The following is a 23,892-nucleotide window of genomic DNA, read 5'->3' on the forward strand; positions in this document are numbered from 1 at the left end:
GTATTAACAGCTCTATATACATAATGGCATTTGAAAAAACTAAACACCGTTCCGTCACTATGTGCATGGCTCAGTGAACGCGCAAACGTGAAGTGTGGCAGTCGCGAGTTCAATTCTAATCGTAAACATGTCGGCAACACTTCAAAGTAGTCTAAAGTAAGGAAATTCATTATTAGTGATGTATGCATGTGTAATGAGGATGTGGTTGTGAAATGTCACTTGTTCGTAAGCTGAGGAAATTCGAAAACAAATTATGTCGCTACGTTGCAACGTCCGTCGATTATAGTACCTACTTAATGTCAAGAGGGCCGTGAGCATGCGTTTAGTTAGAGCAATATAAATCGGTGTATTTAAAGATAGTATGCTCACGTTCAAAAGTGTTTTAATGCATTTTATAATAGGCTTATGATGTATTTGATTTCATACGACTGTTTTCGTGATGCAAGTCATTTTAATTGCCTATTCGGCCGCTCATGGAGGAATGGGAATACGACCTTTTACTGTCTCATTTACTACACCATTTCATTAGTCCAAATGTAATATTAACCTCTGTAAATAAGGTACGAGAGATTACTATAAGTCCGCACGGGTAAATGCTATCGCTCTGCCTATTTCTGCCGCGATGCTTACATAGTGATACTTCAAGTATCCGGAACGCATGCTGCTTCGCGGCAGAAATAGGCAAAATGATAGTACCTGTCGGCGAGGGCTTGCAATAAATACTCAATTGCACCAGTAAATGCCGATTGACGATTTCAGTAAGTTGTTATATTTATTTAAATTTATGAACGAGAGTATAACAGTAGATTTTATACCACCAAGATTGGTGCAGAGAGTGCTGTGGTGGGTGGGTGTATTGGTCCATCGAAAAATAATAATATAAATGCTAATTTAAAACACACAGAGCTTAAAAACATACGTGTACACATAATACACAACGCCGTAAATATGATTATTATAATATCATAAAATAATTTACACATCTATCCATTATACATATTCACATACACATTTTTGTATAAACCATATAATATTATAATATTCTTTTTTATTGCTTTTTATTTCATGGATGCACGGGCTCACGGCCCACCTGGTGATAAGTGGTTGCCTGAGTCGATAGACATCAACAACGTAAATGCGCCACCCACATTGAGACATAAGTTCCAAGGTCTCAGTATAGTTACAACGGCTGCTCCACCCTTCAAACCGAAACGCATTACTGCTTCACGGCAGAAATAGGCAGGGCCGTGGTACCTACCCGCGCGGACTCACAACTGGTCCTACCACCAGTAATTACGCAAATTATAATTTTGCGGGTTTGTATTTTATTACACGATGTTATTCCTTCACCATGGAAGTCAATCGTGAACATTTGTTGAGTATGTATTTCATTAGAAAAATTGACCGCTAGAAAAATTACCGTTAGAAAAATTACCCGCCTGAGATTCGAACACCGGTGCATCACTCAACACGTATGCACCGGACGACTTATCCTTTAGCCCACCACGACGTTTCAAACCAAAGCCATTGTTGCCAAAGCTATGTTGCGTTCGCGGCAGAAATAGGGAAGATACTAGTGGGTACCCATCAGATCTATAATATGCTATACTAATATTATATTCATAAAGCGTTGATGCCCATTCGCCAAGGAATCTCAAAGTCGCCCTTAACGACAGCCTCGACAAGACTAATGCTATTAGAGACCGCTTTAGGCAACCTAATTTGTTTTATTAGCAAAATAATCATTAAAATAATTGATTTATAATTACAGTCCAAATACCATTTCCACTGGTGGTAGGACATCTTGTGAGTCCGCGCGGATAGGTACCACCATCCTGTTTATTTCGGCCGTGAAGCAGTAATACGTTTCAGTTTGAAGGTGGGGCAGCCGTTGTAGCTATACTGAGACCTTCGAACTCATATCTCAAGGTGGGTGGCGCATTTACGTTGTAGATGTCTATGGGCTCCAGTAACCATTTAACACCAGGTGGGCCGTGAGCTCATCCACAAATCTAAGCAATAAAAATTAAAACAACATTTTTGAAACAATAACGCATGTATTTTACTTTACATTTCGATCCAATCTAATTATTTTCTCCGAACTCCTTTATCTGTTGTAACAAAGTAAACAAGTGAAACGGGATACGTTTCCGTATATTATGTAAACGGTTTATGACATTGACAATGTCGTTTTGTTCATGATTCACGGAAGATGTATCGCTTTGCCCGTTATATTATTTAAACAAGCGGCCATTGAGCGAACAGCTACCGAAGAACTTGTGTTTCGTTTTACGATAACATTAAAAATCTCCGTCGATAAATAATTTTTGATGCTATGTAATCCTGTCGGTTATAGTGGAATAGATTTAAACATCTCGATTATCTATAACTAGCGACCCGCCCGCGCTTCGCTTCGGAAACTATAATTTATTACTTATTATTATATATCTCCACTATTTAATGGATGTTATTATACATATAAACCTTCCTCTTTAATCACTCTATCTATTAAAAAAAACCGCATCAAAATCCGTTGCGTAGTTTTAAAGATTTAATCATACATAGGGACAGACAGACATAGGGACAGAGAAAGCGACTTTGTTTTTTTACTATTTTTTTTATTTTATTTTTTTATTGCTTTGATGGGTGGACGAGCTCACAGCCCACCTGGTGTTAAGTGGTTACTGGAGCCCATAGACATCTACAACGTAAATGCGCCACCCACCTTGAGATATAAGTTCTAAGATCTCAGTATAGCTACAACGGCTGCCCTACCCTTCAAACCGAAACGCATTACTGCTTCACGGCAGAAATAGGCAGGGCGGTGGTACCTACCCGTGCGGACTCACAAGAGGTCCTACCACCAGTAAAACTGTATACTATGTAGTGATACTTAAAAAATAGCTCAGCGTCGATTGAGAATTCAACATACGCCGATAAAACTGAATCGAATGTAAGTTTTTTTTAGTATTTATTTATTTGCGGTCTTGACGAGCGAGAGTTTTGAAATTTGTCCTACTAGGTATAGGTTGTTAAGGACAACGAACAAAAATTTGGTTAAATAAGATTAGATACATATTTATTAGTTCTACTAGCTGACCCGGCAGACTTCGTAGTACCTCAATCGATAAATAAACTTAAAACAAACAAAAGGAATCCGTCCGACGGGGGACGCATCAAACGAAAAACAAAATTGTTATTTTTATTTAATTCCGAGCATTTTCATATTTATTTACCTTTCTAAACTTTCTCTGGACTTCTACAAATAATTCAAGACAAAAATTAGCCAAATCCGTCCAGCCGTTCTCGAGTTTTAGCGAGACTAACGAACAGCAATTCATTTTTATATATATAGATAGAAGATAGATTACTGTATTAGGCTATCCCTTGATCGTACGGTTGACAATGCGCCTCATCTGCCTAAAATTTTGGGGAAATTTAGGACGTTGCGTCGGCATTTTTTGTGAAAGACAATTCTGTTACTTACTGATTAACAACTAGACCGACTAATATCCCTCCTGGTGCAAAATGCTTAGATGTTATCATGTATAAATACTGTGGTTTTCCCAAGCGCGCATATTATTATGTATTGCAATTTGCGAGTAGTACATATTTTAACTAAATAGTATTATTACTCGTATAATTTTAAAAACTATTATGACCATTGTCACCAGTGTAGATTATACTCAATTTTAGAGCAGATATTTCAAAGCTTGCTACCAAAAAGTGTCTATTAATCAATTACGATACGGGCCATACAAAATAAAGTATCTATTTAGAACCAGATTTCTAAATTACTTAAATTACTTACTTATTAATTCGTAAATTACTTACGAATATGCTTCAATTGAAACAAAGCGTCGCATGCGGGCTAATTTGCTGTGCCAGTCATCAATAACTAATTTATTGGTGCAGGAATTTATATTTTCTTTTGTTATCGCTTTTAATTCAAGACTGGGCAGATTGTTTTTTTAAGCGGCAGGCATTTTTTAGCCGACTGCATACAAGAAGCATTTGTATTTTTTTTTATGGTTGAAGTATTACTGGTAGCCCGGAGGCCTCTCCAGTTTCACCAGGACAGGTGGGCCCAGGACAGATGGGCATTAGTATTTTTTGGGGCACCCTTTTTGTACAGTTCCTTATTTTATAAATATAAATGTTAAAATATAACCTTTGAAATAAGATTTTTTTCAAATTACGTTATGAATTCGTTAGTGCCATTCTCACAGCGATATTTCCTCAGCGATAAATTAAGTATCATTATTAATTAGATTAGAATCTATATTTTGTTGCTATAATGACTGACCTAATCTTCAAATTAGCCCGAAAAATACTAGATAGGTAGTCTGTGGTCAGAGCACAGATATTTCACTACTCAAATTAGAATTTTTCCTACCTATTCGCTGGTGGCTTATGAGGCTATTCTAGTTACGTCCGGACGGCTAGATGAGCTCACGGGGCTCAACCTGAGAGAATTTACTAACACTAGCCCTAGCAAGAGTAGTGCTTCGCAGAATCTACCTTGGCTCGATAGTCCTCAATCCTGAGGGTCGTGGTCTCATGAGGCTTTCTTGGGAAAATACACATGGTGGGTTCCCGCGTCCTTCCATGGCCGTGCTTTTGGAAGAGATTTAGCTCTTCAAGGTCGCTGAAGCCTTATTTGGGTCCGGCTAATTAACCGCAGAATGTACCACCGGATCGGAATCGCGACCCACTGAGAAAATCCGGCTAGAAACTCAGTAGGCTGCGTCTATGGCTTAGTTTGCTCGTCGAACTCTTCGTTGTAAATTAGTATCTTTATTGCCACCGAGAGCGTGTCTTATGGTAAGTGCCCACCGGTTACGACAAAGGCTAAGGACAAGCCAGTGCCAAGACCTAAGAATTTTTGTAACATATCAAGAGTGATTTTTAAACAGTGATGCAGAGAAACTGATTGTACAGACCGATTTTACATGGCAAATAATATCGCTGACGTACAGTAGACTAGGAGCAGCTGTTACGTGCAATAACTATGAGCTTCCTCTCTGGTCTTTGACGCAGTGGTAACAGATGTCTTGTGTATTTTATTGAGGCACACGATTTATTTTTTATTGCTTAGATGGGTGGACGAGCTCACAACTCACCTTGTGTTAAGTGGTTACTGGAGCCCATAGACATCTACAACGTAAATGCGCCACCCACCTTGAGACATAAGTTCTAAGGTCTCAGTATAGTTACAACGGCTGCCCCTCTCTTCAAACCGAAACGCATTACTGCTCCACGGCAGAAATAAGCAGGGAGGTGGTATCTACCCGTGCGGACTCATAAGAGGTCCTAGCACCAGTAATTACGCAAATTATAATTTTGGGGTTTGATTTTTATTATACGATGTTATTCCACCAGTAAATCCTCATTTCCTCTTGAACACAGAATCCGGGAGTGAGTCGTGAAGAAAAATGTACTAGATTCGACTAGACACAAAATTAATTTTAATGCTGTTGCCAAATCTCATAATACTTCATGTAAATTCACGAAATATCTAATTCATTTCATAATCTAAAAGGAACGAAAGAGTTCGTGTTTGTTCACGTGTCACGACCTCAACAGCTGTTCTCGTAGTAAACAGAGCGTTAACTGACTAAGGCACCGTTACTAGTAAACTTTTAACAAGAACGACTAAATAAAAAACAAATAAGATGATATTTCTTGTTACCAATGTCGTAGGCAGTGTTGGTTTGGCCGAGTAGACGTAGATTTTATTGGAGTAGATAGGCAGCTGACGGTTTCAATCAACCCGGTATTTCATTACAGACCACCTCTTTAAAACTACTCGTCGTTATATAGGAAAAAAAGTCACATAAGTCTACGACGCGAGACATAGGTACGAGAGGGAAATCACATATGTAAAGCCACTTTCGCTGTTCGCTTTGTGACTGGTTTTAGTTATTTGAGTCACGTCATCTCGGATCCTCCCGATCCACTAACGGTGTTTTTAGGTACCCCAAGCACCGGTCATCGTTCTCGTCGAACCTGTCGACGAAGGGCTCGGCGAGTAAATTAACCCACAGATACAGCCCACTTAGTTTCTCGTCGCATCTTCTCAGTGGTAGCGTTTCCGATCCGATGGTAGATTCTGCGAAGCACGGCTCTTGCTAGGGTTCGTGTTAGCAACAACGTCAGGATTGAGCCCCGTGAGCTCATCTACTAGTTAAGGTTACGCTGATATGGTCTCTGAAGACCGTCAGCTTAGGTACGAAAAAAAAATTTATTGCGGTACAAATCTGGAGCCTTTACTGGACTTAAGCGATTTTCAGAGTATACACAACCTGACGTTTATAGGCAATGTGAATTATTCATTCAAGATTTGAATTGCATCGGATTTTTTTTTTCCTACCTAAGCTGGTAGCCTGGAACGGTATATTAATATTAGTTCGTATATTAATTAGGAAAGTGGTTTTTCCGGCGTCGTTTATTTTCAGATCAACATATTCTCATAGGAATCGTTTCTAATCGAATAAATCTACAAAATATGTTTAAATTTCTGGTGGTAGGACATCTTGTGAGTCCGCACGGGTAGGTACCACCGCCCTGCCCATTTCTGCCGTGAAGCAGTAATGCGTTTCGGTTTGAAGGGCAGTCGTTGTACTGTAAAAACGAAGACTTAAAACTCATATAACTCAAGACGAGCGGTAGCTTTGACGTGGTTAATGTCTATAGGATTGGATGACCACTTAACACGAGGTCCGCTCTGAGCTCGTCCACCCATATTAGCAATTAAATGACAGAGGTTTTATGTGTCTTTAAAAACGATGACTTTAAAATAATTTGCTTGTGTAACTCGTGCATTTACGGGCGTAAACAACAATTATAACATCGTAGCCACTCAAGTAACACTATTTACTGGTGGTAGGACCTCTTGTGAATCCGCACGGGTAGGTACCACCGCCCTGCCTATTTCTGCCGTGAAGCAGTAATGCGTTTCGGTTTGAAGGCTGGGGCAGCGTAGTAACTTTACTGAGACTTAGAACTTATATCTCAAGGTGGGTGTCGCATTTACGTTATAAATGTCCATGGGTTCCAGTAACCACTTAACACCAGGTGTGAGCTTGTCTACCCATTTAAGCATTAAAAAAAAAGTTCTTAAGTTATAATTTAAAAAAAACTATCAAGAATATAATGACTTGGACCGTCGGCTAGCGCGTGCATGGCCGGCTATTGTATTCATATTTTATTTCACAATAAATGTTAGTTTTATAATGTGTATCTTCATACGACACCATTTCAGGTCAGCGTTGTGTTTATTTCGTAATGTACACACAAGACTTATGTCGGCTCCGGAGTATGTATTTGTAATTTTATAACATTTTTCAATGTCGTTTGATTGTTTAATCAACTTATCTTTTTGCAGCCTCCTTTGCGTTATCTGATAATGAAATAGGAATAAATCTGTTGAATCATGGACGTAATTTTGGAGGAGCGTAATAAATAGCCACAGTTTTCTTTCTAGAGTCTATTTAATGGTTGATAAACCTGGTGCAGTCGTGTCCATCCAGTTATATGAATGTAGCACCGTTGCAAATGTTATATTCTGTGACGACTGTCGTAAATATCAAACAGTTAAGCTTTGATTATATACAGGTGTATATAAAAAAAACAGTTATGGATCTCTTCGCAGTAATACGAATAGTTGAGTCTAGTTGTACTGTGCGACCATTATTAGTAAATAAATTGTGCTTTCCAGTTTTTAGGACAGCATAAGGGTAATTCCTAACCATTTTTTTTATTGCTTAGATGGTTGGACGAGCTCACGGCCCACCTGGTGTTAAGTGAAACCGGAGCCCATAGACATCTACAACGTAAATGTTGCCGCCACCCACCTCGACACATGAGTTATAAGGTGTCAGTTTTAACATTTGAAATTTTGTTTTTGTGTTCAATTACGATATTTAAGAACTCTGGTACATAAGTTCGGATCTATTGCTCGCGAAACGTTGCTGGAAATAATAAAGTAAATTTAAATGAGACACGATTGAACCTCAAAATTAGTTTTAAATTTGTAGCGTTTTCTAAAATTTTTCCCGTTTGTTTTATTTTTATTAAAGAGCAAAAATCTGATTTTTTAGGGTAACAACGTATTATCATACCTACTTATATAATTAGAGAACAAATATAAATACCAATTTTGAACAGCATCAGTGAATACATCTTTCACTGCTTTTTTAAAATTCACATTTTTTTTTATTATTATTCCCGTTTAGGCAGACGAGCATACGGCCCACCTGATGGTGAGTGGTTACCGTCGCTCATGGACGTCAGCATGGACGGAGCCAAGCCGCTGCCTACCGTTTAATACTCTCCACAAGCCTCGTTTGAAGGCCATGTCTTATCTAAATACTGTGAAATTCATTATTGATCAATTGTTCACAAACATCTTAACGGTCCGCGGCCACAAAAACTGTAAAGTATTGGAATCGTCGGAAATAATTTAATTACAATTAAAAAAAACGTAAGATAAAAAGTAAAGAAAACCGTAAAATTAGTTTTGATTATCTTTACGACTAGCACAATCCGAACATTTTTTTATTTTATTTTTTATTGCTAGATGGGTGAACGAGCTCACAGCCCACTTGGTGTTAAGTGGTTACTGGAGCCCATAGACATCCACAACGTAAATGCGCCACCCACCTTGAGATATAAGTTCTAAGGTCTCTCAAGTATAGTTACAACGGCTGCCGCATCCTTCAAACCGAAACGCATTACTGCTTCACAGCAGAAATAGGCAGGGCGGTGGTACCTACCCGCGCGGACTCACAAGAGGTCCTGCCACCAGTAAACATAGGATTACATTTTTTTAGGCCTTCCTTTTTTAACAATATTGTGATATTATTAATAACACAAATTGACGATCAAGAAGGAAACATTTTAAATTAAAAATAGGTCGGTATGTTCTAGAAATCTTCGCACTTATTTTTATAATACACATATACTCTATCTACCCTTGTGTTTGTCTGTAAACATACAAGAATAGATTATGATACTGTAGTCAGATGACAACAATTCTCCACTGTAATAAAAACAGCAGACTTGTCTGTATCTGTCAATATACTCTTATTACAAAAATGTTATTATATTATAAACCCGCTCATATTCCGTAACCCTACACGATTCTTTATTACGTCGCCTCTTTCAAAATAAAATGTGTAGGTTATAAAAGCTTATTAAATCTTAGATTTTTAAGAAATTTTTGTTCCTAAGCAAATTGTATTCACATTATGCCTGTCGATAAAACCCGACAACAACTCAACACCAGAAGTCGTCGTGGCCTAAAGGATAAGTCGTCCGGTGCATTCGTGTCGAACAATGCACCGTTGGTCGAATCCCAGGCTGGTACCAATTTTCCTAATGAAATACGTACTCAACAAATGCTCACGATTGACTTCCACGGTGAAGGAATAACATCGTGCAATAAAAATCAAACCCGCAAAATTATAATTTGCGTAATTACTGGTGGTAGGACCTCTTGTGAGTCCGCGCGGGTAGGTACCACTGCCCTGCCTATTTCTGCCGTGAAGCAGTAATGCGTTTCGGTTTGAAGGGTGGGGCAGCCGTTGTAACTATACTTGAGACCTTAGAGCTTATATTTCAAGGTAGGTGGCGCATGTGGATGTCTATGGGATCCAGTAACCACTTAACACCAGGTGGGTTGTGAGCTCGTCCATCCATCTAAGCAATAAAAAAATAAAAAGCCTCTTTATTTTTGTATATTGAAAGAGTTTATGGCAAAATGACGAATCTAGATTTAATTTTTTATTTTATTTTAATGTCCCTATATATTTTTTTGAACCGACCAGCTTCAATCCACAAACTGTGCCGCGTATTAAACCATATATATATTTTTTTTATTATTTTTTATTGCTTAGATGTGTGGACGAGCTCACAGCCCACCTGGTGTTAAGTGGTTACTGGAGCCCATAGACATCTACAACGTAAATGCGCCATACACCTTGAGATATAGTTCTAAGGTCTCAGTATAGTTACAACGGCTGCCCCACCCTTCAAACCGAAACGCATTACTGCTTCACGGCAGAAATAGGCGGGGCGGTGGTACCTACCCGTGCGGACTCACAAAAGGTCCTACCACCAGTAAAGTTAAAATTAAACACCTAACATAAGTGTACTACTACTTATGTGAGGTATTAATTTTTTTCTTTGATTTTATAGTAAAATTTGTACTTAAAAGTTTTATATTGTACTCAATACCGTCTTTACCATAAGGGCACACGGGACCCGTGCCCAGGGCCCCCATTCTCAGGGGCCCCCGAAAGACCGACAATTTCTCCCACACGTTTATTCTCAAAACATTTTTGTCGGGCACATTACACTTTTTTCACAAATCAGTAATCAGACGGTATATTATATAAGCATATACTATGCCTATAATAGAATATTTTGCTCAACAGAAATCCCGAAAGAAACCGTTATCGAAATCGTAACCAAAAAACCAGCAGCATTCTAATATCATTAATGACATATTATATCATACTGTTTGATTACTTATAATAAATGGTCATACTCAGTAAAAAAATGTTATTATTATTCGCTTTTTTTACTTTCCAAAAGAGCCTCAAATTCTTGTGTGCCCAAGGGCCCCACCCTAGTTTAAGACGTCCCTGATTGTACTGTAAAATTGACACTGTACAACACTCTTATACTTTAGTGTTGAAAACGTAGAAATTATCGCAGCTAAAACAAAGGAGAACGGTCTTTTGAAGAAACAATTTATAATTGTTGCATTATGAATACGTGTATTTCAACATCCAGTTTCTTCAAATCGTTCGTTATTGTACAGCACGCAATATCCATATTTAAGTAACTTACTATTTCTACTAACACACTCGAGCATATCTATAAATTAGCGCCTGTGTTGTTTGTTTATCCTTTTTTTTATTGCTTACGCCGGTGGGCGAGCTCACGATTAATGCTAAGTGGTTACCGGAGCCCATAGACATCTACAACATAAATTCCGCCACCCACCTTGAGATATAAGTTCCATGGTCTAGTAAGATGGCTGCCCCACCCTTCAAACCGAAACGCATTACTGCTTCACGACAGAAATAGGCACGGCGGTGGTACCTACCGGTGCGGACTCACAGGACGTGCTACCACCTATCACATATTAGTTTACCCTAATTAAGGTGGTAAATGTTTTCTGGAAAATATAGTTTTAAAATAATATATTAGTTTTTTTCTCGATTTTCTCGAATTCTAGGCAATATTAAAACTACTTTTACGATTTGATTCACGTGTTTTTTGATTTTTAATTGACATTACATTAAATTGATCCCGACGTTTAGGCTACTCCACAAATTTCGTGGTCACGGTCGGAATAAAGTCAAATATTTTTTTTTTTCGTAAAAAATTTAAATTAGTTCCGTTATTCTATACCTATTTTTTGTGCAGCCCCAATCGTGTATAGAATGAAATCTCGGATTAACGTATTATCAAACGATCCGGGACTAATGCACATGCTATCGCCTGTCTGGGACTGTGGTCAAACCACCGGATACCCTAGCCCAAGCTTGACCAATGGTTCGACCAATGCTTTCTTCTACAACCCGCCACGATAACGATTTAAATTACTAGCTCCTACTAAAAAAAACAGAAAAAGCCTATTCATTAATAATGAGTTCACAATAACTAGTATGGAGTTTTTTTTTTATTGCTTAGATGGGTGGATTTAGTATTGTACTGATAAATACAATTCGCGTTTATTGTACTATCATTCGAAGCGCGACCTTCGGATGTGCCGGGCTGCAATTACAAGATTGACGGTTGCATTTCAAGGTTGACCAGAGCGCGTTTGCAGTTTCAGTAACAACCTATACTTATGCTTTCAGTGCTTAGCATTACAAGCGAGTTTACTATTGCTTTGAATACCTACCTATAATTTTAATATTTAAACTCATAGACATCAATAACGTAACTGCTAACACCCGCCCTGTGACATGAGAGAAGGGGCCTTGTACCCCCTTGCGGGGGCACGGAGCGGGCCTCGAGAAAATCCCTCTGCCCGGGCTGAATCTCCCTGCCTAATGAGGCAGGGGTGATGCGCTGCAGGATGTTGTAAGGTAGGCTTGAGGTGGTGATGCGTGGGACTCTCTCTCCTTCATCTTTTTCTTCTCTTCATCCCTCTTCTCTTCTTTCTTCAGTCTTGGTTCTTCGTCAGGGGCGGCTGCTACTCTCTTCCATTTTTTAAGCTATTGCATAGATTTTATCGCGGGCCTTGGGTGCGGCTTGAGAGCGGAATCATGAAATTCCGTAACGAAAAAAACCTTCCACCAGTTCCACCCCTCACTACGCCTACTATGTAGCTCGCGTTTAACACATTCATACGTTGCGCTTGTGTAGTGTTTAAAGTAAGAAGTCTAAACACCGATTTCTGTAGTATCAAAATATGTGATATAATTTCGTGGGTAACACAACGATAGCGCGATTCAGCTTTTGGGTCAAGTGCCATCTATCGGCGACAAACGGAATTGTAAAATAGAAAATTATATCACATTACAATGCGTTGGGCGTGCCATTTTCTATCGCTTAGTCGAAGAATTTTATTACTACTCCTACTGCTCATTCAGTGATTGGAGTGACATTAAAAATAAACTAGCTAAACCGTTGATTCTGAGCGAATGAGAGTTAGAACTAGCATCCAAAGGCGTGTCTCTATTCCATGTAGCGCCCTCTAGTGAGTGCGCGGTCAAAATGGAATACTCACAATGTAGCAGATTCATTGAAAGTTAGCCCACTGAGTTTCTCGCCGGATCTTATTTTATTGTTGTTAAATTATTATTGTCGATTTATAATTGTATAAGTTGATAAAAAATGCTATGCAATAGCTTTACCGCGGCAGTCTCCGAGTGCCACACGTCTTTTTTTTTTCACTCTTTTTCTATCATTATTTTTTTTCACAGGGATTCTAAGTCCCATTTATATACTAGATTCCAGCTCCATCATTCAAACCGAAAAATATTAATACTTTGAACGGACTCATGACACACCCTACCAACAGTACTACCTAATATACGAGAATATACCTCTCTCTCTCTCTTCGATCGATTCCTCACTGCTGAGGATCGTGAATATACCATCGGGCCTATAAAATATTCATTAAATAATTAAGTTTTAATTATTATATTGTTGACATCTTCGAATAATTGTGAGTTTGAGCTATAATAATAAAACGATAATATCAAAGAAAATACAAGAAAACTTTATGATACAAACAGTAGTTAAAAATGACCAAACGCGCCGCTATTTGACAATTATGACAAATGTCATAATATCCAACGTGTTACGTCACGGTTTGTGGGCTTATTACGTAATAGCGTTTCAACCGCAACGCTTGCAAGCTGATCGTGTGCTCAATTAAGTACAAGATATCTATATATATTAATACGTGAAGCAAAAACTTTGTATCCCTTTTTACGAAAATTGCGCGGACGGAGAAGTATGAAATTTTCCACACTTATAGAGAATATAGAGAAGAAGTGCACAATGCTAATATTTTTTTTAAATAATGCATAAAAGACACATTGAATCAATAAAGAAAACATTACACACACTACATACCATGTGTTTGACACGCATGCATACTATTGTAAAACTTTTGTTCTTGACGTCTGTTGTCAAATTGAAATTAAATATTGTTTGTCTTTGTTAATATTTTTTATAGTCTAGTCTTGGCGAATCATAATAGTGTACAATCTTACAATTCCAATTAATTATAGTCGAATTTCGACTACTGCGGGACCTCTAGTATTTACTTAATCTTGGGCGTAAATCAGACGTTCTTGTCCGAAGACATATACTCTGTATACATGTGTACAAATTCCTCTAATCTAAAATATACACCTTAATGTAATGCTCGTGCACTTCTTACGGGTTTTAGAGCGAGACAGAACCACTGCACGCATTAAATTTCCATAGACCATTTTATTTTTTCCTGCCTAAGTTGATGGTCTTGAAAGACCATTTCGGCGTAACCTTAGTAAGTAGGTGAGCTCACGGGGCTCAAACCTGACGACGTTGCTAATACTAACCCTAGTAAGAGCAGTGCTTCGCAGAATCTACCACCGGATCGGAGCCGCGACCCATTGAGAAGATCCTGCGAGAAACTCAGTGGGCTGTGTCTGTGAGTTAATTTACTCGCCGGGCCCTTTCGCAAATGACGGGTTCGACGAGAACGATGACCGGTGCTTGAGGTACCTAAAAGTACCGTTAGTGGATCGGGAGGATCGGAAATGACATGTAGATCATAATAAAAAACGGCTCTTGTATACAGCGGCGGGACCAAAGGTGGACTCCTTTCCCATCTGAAGGCGATGATTCGCCAGAATTGCGGAGGCTCTGGGTGACAGCTGGTTGCCCCAGGATCAAACGCGAGTTCAATGAGCTAGAAGCAGAGCTGGTGACTAAAATTAGTTCCTTCAGGGGCTATACCTGGAAGGAGGGAATAGAGGAGGCCTGTGAGGATCCCTCTATCGTTTCGCTCCACCGGCTTTGTCGCCAGCTCACTAATCAGCCAGACCTCGTCTCTCCACTTATGGACGAAACGGGGATGCATCACGGTTCAGGCTCATGCCGACATTCTGATAATGTATATTATGATCTCCCAAAACAACATTACTTATATATTACCATACCATTTAAATGAGTTTCAAAATTAGGCCGAGCGCTTCAGAGTTTCTTGAAAGATCCACATTAGAAAAATAATCTACTTAAATAATGGACTTTAAAAAAAAATAGTATATTTTAATCGTTTTTCGGGTTTTTTTCGATTCGCAGATATAATTAAAACTATTTTTACGGTTTAATCGCGCCGTTTTTATTGCAATTTCATTATTACCGGCATTTTGAATACTCCACAGTTTTCGTAGTCACCAACAATTAAAATGTTACTTATCTAAATAATCAACAAATAATAATTATTTGCTAAATAAGGTGATGTAAATATAGTTTTTAATTATTAAGAAATTTATTGTTTCGTACGAAATACTTTAGCGGATGCTCCGATAACTTGATGAACTTTGTAATGAACGATTAGTTTTTGTGTATGTGGGTACATTAGGGTATTATTAAATTGATACATAGAGTAGAACTGTTCAAAGATTATTATAATAGAAGGAAACATTATTGACCAAACAGATAAGGCCTACGATAGTGAGAAATGTGTATACGAAAGTTGAGGATAAATGGTGAGGTCCTATAAAAGTTTGACTTTTAAAAGAAATAATTATTTGTTTTTTCTGCTTTCATTAAATGCATTGAATCTTTTTAGGCGATTTCAAAACAAGGACAAAATTCTCAATTCGTCCGTATTTATTTTATGTGTGTTATATATTACTTGTGAACGTTTTTCTAGAAAGATCGATTTTAGTGATTCTTTTGTTAATTGAAAGGTGGTGCCTCTCATGTCCTCTTATTTTATCAAGTCGTTTTTGAATTATCCTTAATAATGCATACTTGATTGACTAAGACTACATTGATGATATTCTGATTTAATGTGTTGCAACTGATTTAAAATGTTTGGTAGCCAGCTGCTTGGCTCTGCCCCTGGCATTGTTGAAGTCCATGGGCGACGGTAACCACTCACCATCGGGTGGGCCGTATGCACGGGCAATAATAAAATTTGGTTTTCTTTTTTCTTATTTTTTGTATTCTTATTATTTATTTTTATTGGTATTATCATTAAGAGATATAAATTATCGGCTTAATTCCTATTAGAAATCATAAATACACTAGCCGATAGACGTTCGCGCCGAGAGACAGCCTTTCCCCGGTTTCTTAAAATGATCTAGATTGCAGTGGCTTGTACCGAGTAAGTGCGACCTCAGTGTTCATAGTGCGTATTTTTTAACGTTCTCGATAGCGTAAAAGTTAACTAAAATCTGTATGGAGTTTGAAGGTTTGCCTACGTTTTTCGCTAGGGACGCTGTTCCAACTACATACAAATTGATTGATTTAACTTTTACGCTATGGAGAACGTTATAAGACTCGCACTTAACACACAGATCATTTATACGCCTTCCTCGCTGCTACTGCCGCACCCTGATTCAATAAAAAGTGTTTTCTTGAAACCTAAATGAGTCGTTAATTCGTTTCAGAGAGAAAATCAAGGAATCAGTGGAGATACCAATTCTAACAAGATGTTGTTTTTGTTTCCCGCTACGGAGAGGTCTCATCGCTTTTGCATACACGAATTTGGTATGTAATTGTATGTTTTTTTTTCTTTTCTTAGTTGGTCGGACGAGCTCACAGCCCACCTGGTGTTAAGTGGTTACTGGAGCCCATATACATCTACAACGTAAATGCGCCACCCACCTTGAGATATAAGTTATAAGGTCTCATGTATAGTTACAACGGCTGCAAGGCCCTTCAAACCGAAACGCATTACTGCTTCACGGCAGAAATAGGAACGGTGGTGGCACCTACCCGCGCAGACTCACAAGAGGTCTTACCACCAGTAATTACGCATATAATATAATTTTGCGGGTTTGATTTTTATTACACGATGTTATTCCTTCACCGTGGAAGCCGATCGTAAACATTTGTTGAGTACGTATTTCATTAGGAAAATTATTGGTACCAGCCTGGGGTTCGAACACCGGTGCATCGCTCAACACGAATGCGTCTTACGTGTCTTACCCTTTAGGCCTTTAATTAGCTTAGTTAGCTTTGAAGTATAGACTATTTACAACAAAAGTGCTTAATTAATATTAAATTTACAGCATAATCTCTATTCATTGTCATTATATTATATGGACCTTTTCGAATATTTTACGATTTTCTTGGTTGAACGCAACTATCAGTTGTCCTACGTCGCACTGTGAAATGTTAAAATTAAATTCAAATTCAAAATCATTTATTTCAACTTAGATGTCAGTATGACACACTTGTTGAATGTCAAAATATAAATAAAAATGTTAACTCTACCACCGGTTCCAAAAAAACCACAGTCCTGAGCAGAACCGGCGAAACAAACACAGCAGGCTTTTTTTTTGTTTTTTTCCTCAAATATTTTCTAATTTTTTTAAAATAAGTAAAAATATTTACAATAAACGAAAAAACAAGTCAAATTTATTCTTTCACTAGCCGTAAACCAAAGAAAAAGACTATACCTAAGTCTTCTAGGAGCGTTACGTTACTGCTAAAACTATCGCAGTTTTGATTGAAGTTTCTTTTTATTCTTCAATTACATGTTGCAATAGTAGTCCACCATTACAGATGCTAACGTTACAAAATATTCGTCGAGGCAGCAAACTTGCGACACCGTCGCCGGACGTTTCTCTGTATCGGCGATATCGTTTACGAGAATCCGATAATAATGCATTCGTAATCTTTCCACAATGTCTCTTTGAAATCTGAATCGAGTTTTTTTTTTTAAATATTACTAATTTTAGTTTTTGTTATTAGAATGATTAACTGTATCTTATTGCCTAGATTTCTTGATGCCATATATTATGATGTCAATATTACGAAGTCCTCAATATCAGAACTATTCACCTATGTTTAGAGAGACCCAAGTTACCAAGCTGGCTTAACTTTATCAGCTCATGGTCCAGTTTAAGGTGAGCTATTTGTTTTCCAGATCCTGACTTTAGTAGTGACGTCGTTTTTATCACTGTACATCTCCGTAATAAGAAACTCCTCGCAGCAACAGCAGCAGGAAATGGCATCGGAATTGATACGGTTGATAGTGGACACCGTGGCTTTGTTAATCGAGGTCACCATGACCACGGTCTTCGTTGTCGCACTGCATAAGGTCTGTTTAAATGTTATGAAATTTTGTTTATTTATTTATTTAACTCACAAAAACTAATTTATTTTACAGTATTTATATTATAGCAACTAGCCTAAAAGGCTTGGGAATAAATATGATAAAAGCATAAATATACCAGAGGGAAGCTCTGATTGCGATCAGACCTCGAACCCTCGGTCACTAAATACCTTGTTATACCTATACATTCCTATGTTGTTTTTATTTATGACACTTTCTGCAAAATTTACTAAGGCATTCAACCAGTCAACCAAAGATAATGCTGAGTAAATAGTGGTAGGCGCAATGAAATTTATATTAAATTACAAATATATATACAATCACATATACATATATACATAAATACATACATATTATATATTTATACTATAATATTTTTTTCTGCATATTCCAGAAACATGTTCTCCTTATGAAACTCTACCTATACTTCGAAATAATTTACTCCACAATCGGGTTCGCGTACAGCCTCGCCTTCATCAACAAGGAGACAGCAAGCGAATTATTCTTAATTTTATTCCAACTGAGTAAGTATTGTAGTTATATGGAATCATTATGTCCCTTTTGACTGCTTATAGAAGAGGCGGATATAATATAAATACAAATGACTTCATTTTATTTATTGCTTAGATGAGTGGACGAGCTCACAGCCCGCCCGCTGTTAAGTGATTACTAGAGCCCATAGACATCTACAACGTAAATGCGCCATCCACCTTGAGATATAAGTTATAAAGTCTCAGTATAGTTACAACGGCTGTCCCGCCCTTCAAACCGAAACGCATTACTGCTTCTCGACAGAAATAAGCGGGCTGGTGGTACCTACGCGTACGGACTCACAAGAGGTCCTACCACCAGTAAATTCGACGAAGAATTATGCGTTTTATCACACATATATATTGCTATATATATTGACATTGACAATATTGCGTAGAGTATTGACCATGCAATTTTACGTTACGTACATTAAGTAAATTGACATTACGTAAACTATTTACTACCCCGCGAAAACTGGACTGAAAGGTCCTCCTATAATCTTTAATTATTTAATCGTTAGAGATAGACTGATCTACTTGCGTATATACGTGTTGATTTTTTATTTTATTTTAGCACTGCAAATCTACTTGGTAATATTAATATGGAGCTCAATAGTGAAGATGGAAAGAGACGGTTCTGTAAAATACACAAGAGAAAGCGGCACAGCATGATGACTTAGATAAACATTTTATTTTTTTATTCATTTTAAGATTATTATTTTTTTCAGTATAAACCTAATGTGTCCATTTTACTTTAATTAAAAAAAAAAACACGAGAGATAGATCTCAAATCCTTTGACTTATTTGTTAGGTATATTTTCAATAGCAAATTTGGCGATACATTTGTAATACTCTCAAATATAATAAATATAATATAAATGTAATATTCTCAAAAATAATTCCATTAAAACTCGCGTCTTTACACTCTTTTTCTAAAACTTTTCAAAGGAGATCGCCAAAACGTATCGTACAATTTTGTATCAATAAACTATATATAAATATAGCTATATAGGTAGAACTTATCTAACTTTAAAAATCAAAGAGCGTGTGGGTTTTTTTTCTACCTATGCTGATAGCCTTGAGAAGCTATTTCAGCTTCTCCTTGACGTGTACGTGAGCTCACGGGGCTCAAACCGGGAGTGTCGCTAACACTGGCCCTAACAAGAGCAGTATTTCGCAGAATCTACCACCGGATCGAAAACGCGACCCACTGAGAAGATCCGGCGAGAAACTCAATGGGCTAAGCGTATATATATGTAGTAAAGCTGGCAAAGTTTAGAGGTGAGACGTTAAAATATACATGAACCTTGACACGTCTTGTCACTGTCATTGTCCTCGGTCCTGATAACGACCAGGACTACGACTGCGATACCACCAGTTCTCCGCCTTCATGGCGAATTTTTGTCCTTAAGCTCTCGTCGATTCCTGAACTAATTAATGGTGCCTTAATGTATATTTATCTTGAACCAACAAATTATTATTTTTTTACCGAATTTTTTATACTAAAATTGTTAGTTTTGTAAAAGTTTTTACGAAAGGTAAAATAAGGTTTAGAGAGTTAAGTAATTAATTAAGGATTAAGGTTTAAAGTTTTGAAATATAATTGATAATTGTAACCTTAGTATAATGATACTCTCTGCGGCTATGTTAGATGTTACAAACTATTATTTCATCACCTTCCATCCATATTCCGTACCCTGAGCTTAGTCTCTCCACCGATTCCCATCCTGAATCCTTGACCATATTCCTAAAGGTTAGAGGCTAGACAAGATGACGGTAAAATAAAATTTAGAGATACATATTTATAACCTTTAGGAATATCATTGAATATTGTACCCTTAGTGTAATGATACTCTCTGCGGCTATGTTAGAAGTTACAAACTACTATTTCACCACCCTCCAACCATAATGTTACTCTGAGCTTAGCCTCTCCACTTATTCCCATCAGGAATCCTTGACCATATTCCTAAAGGTTAGAGGCTAGACAAGTTTACCTTAAAATTAAAAGATAGATCAAAAAACAATATGTAGATAACACTACATAATTTTTTCACTGGTTAATAATCACGTACACTCAGTTCTTCCACGAAGACAATGAAGCATTAGAAATTTTAAATAAATGCGAAATTTAACAATAAATTTTATGATAATAAAATGGATGGCGATGTCGCTGTAAAGCATTTTCTTCTTATATTTTTTTATTCCACCGTCGTAACTATATTTCTTAAATAAGAATTGTTCGGTTTTGCTATAATATTTAAGATAAGGTTTTCGTGACACGAAAAACCAATTAATCGATAAAAAAGATGACACGACAAATTAATAATATTAATCGTGTCGTGTCGTCGTGTAGTGTCGTGTCGTGTCATCGTGTCCGTGTCGTCTTAAATTTCTTCATGTTTAATCTTCTGAATGCTTACGTTAGCATATAGTGTCTTAAGCTCAATGTATTATAAATTGTAAGTCTATAAAAATAAGTACATTCCGTGATGAGTGGTGTATTTTTAATGACAACTTAAGCGATATACCAAATAAAACTCATGAAATTGTGTACGTCTTATGAATTTTTCCTTGGATTTTAATGACAAATGATTCTTCAGTTTTAAATACACATTTTGGAATCGAGAAACCATTAACTTAATTACGTATTAAATTCTTTTTTTTTTGACATCTTGGTAGGCAGCGGCTCGGCTCTGCCCCTGGCATTGCTGAAGTCCATGGGCGACGGTAACCACTCACCATCAGGTGGGCCGTATGACCGTCTGCCTACAAGGGCAATAAAAAAAAAAAACATCTCGACATAAACTACAAATGGATTCAGGGTTATTAACTTTACGAACCGAAAACTTGAAATTGTAATTCATTGTAATTTGTCTTTTTAGATATCTGAGTGACCACTTTCAAGATAATATTTCACTTTAAGCTGATTGATCCGTTATTATAGTCAAGTGGTCGATATCGAAAGAAAAGGGCTAGAAAACTACAAATTAATCCGTATTTTTATTTTTTATTTTTTGAATGGATAGATGAACGAGCTCATGGCCCATCTGGTGTTAGGCGGTAACCAGAGCCCATAGACATCAACAAGGTAAATGACATCATCTACCATGAGTCATGAGTATGATAGCATAATCTTAAAATCTGCAATTTAATCATTCAGGAACATATCCATTGATCCTACAACATGTAACTAAGCAAAGTTTAATACACTATACCTACAGTTTATTATACAGATTGGCTGCTTGCTAACTCTTGACGCGATAAATTCTCTCAAGAAGTTCATAATAGCAGTTTTCAGTTTCAAATAAACAGTTACAAATAAAAAATAATTATAAAAAACAAACAATAACAACAAAAGAGTATTCCGTTATCCTTAAACTTAAACTTCTAGATCAAGCAGAGTTGTACCAGTGTTGATTGTTCAAACTTTTGAGTCTCTCTCCGTATTCTCTGTCCTTTTCTAACAAATCGTAATAGCTTGCAACAAGGACCAGCATGTAGAAACGAATTACTGAAAAAAAGAAGAAAAAAAAAACACAAATGAAATAAATAAATAAAGAGATATTAAGTCTGATATATTACGTAAGCTTGATTGCTCTAAATAGGCAGAATTGTTTACGGATCTGATCTAACCTAACTGTATAAAGCCCGCAGATACAACAGAGTTAGGTTCAAACAGTTCGACATGGTCCCGATACCAATACCAGATATTATACTACTAGATAGATAGACTAGATAGAATACTAGATATGATATACTAAGTTCTGGTAATAGAAAAGCACAATCGAGACATGAACAAAGCCAAATGAATATCAAATGCCTTTAACAATGATATTGACCCGTAAAACAACTTACAGAGAGTTAGAAATTCCAACGCGTATCCGAGCATCGACGTGTCGCCCATATGACTGACCATGTTAGTTGTGGTCCAAAACACGAACATGAGAACGTAGATCATGATCTGCACAGACATCCACACCAGCCAAGGACGCATCAAGTGAGGTTTTTCCTTAAAAAATATGAATAAGAAACAATTTATTAAACCTATGAATGAAATGTGCAACACCCATAACGTGATTGCTTCTAACCATATATCTGACCGGTGACGGGGCAAGGTAAGGCCGCCGACGCACTAAACATGTTCTATCGGATCCTCTTTATCCACTCTCGGTGCTTTTAAGCTCTCCAAGCATCGGTCATCGTAATCGACGAAGAGTTCAACGTGCAACTAAGCACATAGATACAACCAGTTTCTCGTCGGATTTTCTCGATATCGGATATTTAATATTACTAGAGATCCCGCAGTAGTCGTAATTCGACTATAATTAATTGGAATTGTAAGTTTGTACACTATTATGATTGTATTTTATACTTCTATAATCACCAATTATTAACAAAGACAAACAATATTTAATCTATTCTCAATTTGACAACAGACGTCAAGAACAAAAGTTTGACAATAAATAGTATGCATGCGTGTGTGCGTCAAATACATGGTATGTAGTGTGTGTAATGTTTTCTTTATTGATTTAAAGTATCTTTTATGCATTATTTTAAAAAAATATTAGCATTGTGCACTCCTTCTCTATATTCTCTATAAGTGTGAGAAGTTTCATACTTCTCCGTCCGCGCAATTTTCGTAAAAAGGGGTACAAAGTTTTTGCTTCACGTATTAATATATAGATTATTGCTTTTTCTCCTATGATATAATAAGCATAATGCTAATTAAGATAGTGTTTAATTTACTGTGTAATATTAATGTAAAAATTTGTTTGGATTTTTAACATAACAAACTGTATGCTATGGTTGGATTATTGTCTTAAGTGCCTGACAAAATACAATAGTACTGATTTATAAACTTGTTTCCAATGGTTTTCTGAACGAAAGTCATTGACACCTGGGTGCTCAGCACGAGTTTTTTAACGTTCTCGCTAGCGTAAAAGTTAACTCAAACCTGTATAGAGTTTGCCTACGTTTGCTAATAGGGGCGTTGTTCCAACTACATACAATTCATACTGGTGAATTTTCCACAGTGAAAGCAATACCATTCTACGTGTTATAGTCATGTCACGTGGAATGGTATTTGGGGCCTCGTGTGGTGAATCTAAACCGTTTAGCGCGTCTGGCTTGGTTCTAGAAACTTCTAGAAACTTCGCTAAATCTAGTTCTAGCTAAACTTCTAAGACTGTATTTCTCTGCGACTGCTGATCGAAATACTTAAGGTACATTTCGAGGCAGAACGAAGACAGCAGTTACCTGGAGCTATAAGAGAATTATAGACAGCTTCTTCTTTTTAAAGTCTACAGTTTTGCTAGTCCTTAAGATTTTAATTTATTTTATTTAAGTTATCTATATATTAATACGTGAAGCAAAAACTTTGTACCCCTTTTTACGAAAATTGCGCGGACGGAGGAGTATGAAATTTCCCACACTTATAGAGAATATAGAGAAGCAGTGCACAATGCTAATTTTTTTTTTTAAAAGTGCACAATACTAATATTTTTTTTTTTTAATTGCATAAAAAATACGTTGAATCAATAAAGAAAATAT

The 23,892-nt window shown here is 37.0% G+C and overlaps 2 protein-coding genes across 3 annotated transcripts in view; one reads left to right on the top strand and one right to left on the bottom strand.

The window, feature by feature from the left end:
* LOC101745090 (uncharacterized) lies at nucleotides 1-20,891 on the top strand. Its single transcript, XM_004928098.5, has 5 exons — nucleotides 1-156; nucleotides 16,140-16,239; nucleotides 17,624-17,797; nucleotides 18,207-18,336; nucleotides 18,917-20,891. The coding sequence occupies exons 1-5, from the start codon at nucleotides 128-130 to the stop codon at nucleotides 19,012-19,014; spliced, it is 531 nt and encodes a 176-aa protein (XP_004928155.1). The 5' UTR covers nucleotides 1-127; the 3' UTR covers nucleotides 19,015-20,891.
* Nucleotides 20,889-23,892, bottom strand: part of LOC101745240 (uncharacterized) — a 9,981-nt gene continuing 6,977 nt past the window's right edge. For both annotated transcript variants that reach the window (XM_004928099.5, XM_062673591.1), the window contains exons 4-5: nucleotides 22,198-22,351; nucleotides 20,889-21,853 (exon numbers count right to left, since the gene is read on the bottom strand). In XM_004928099.5, the coding sequence (XP_004928156.1) occupies nucleotides 21,735-21,853; nucleotides 22,198-22,351 (273 nt within the window). In that variant the 3' untranslated portion in view covers nucleotides 20,889-21,734. The remainder of the gene's footprint in view (nucleotides 21,854-22,197; nucleotides 22,352-23,892) is intronic.

Source organism: Bombyx mori, chromosome 18 (assembly GCF_030269925.1).
Source record: "Bombyx mori chromosome 18, ASM3026992v2".
Taxonomy (NCBI): Eukaryota; Metazoa; Arthropoda; class Insecta; order Lepidoptera; family Bombycidae; genus Bombyx; species Bombyx mori.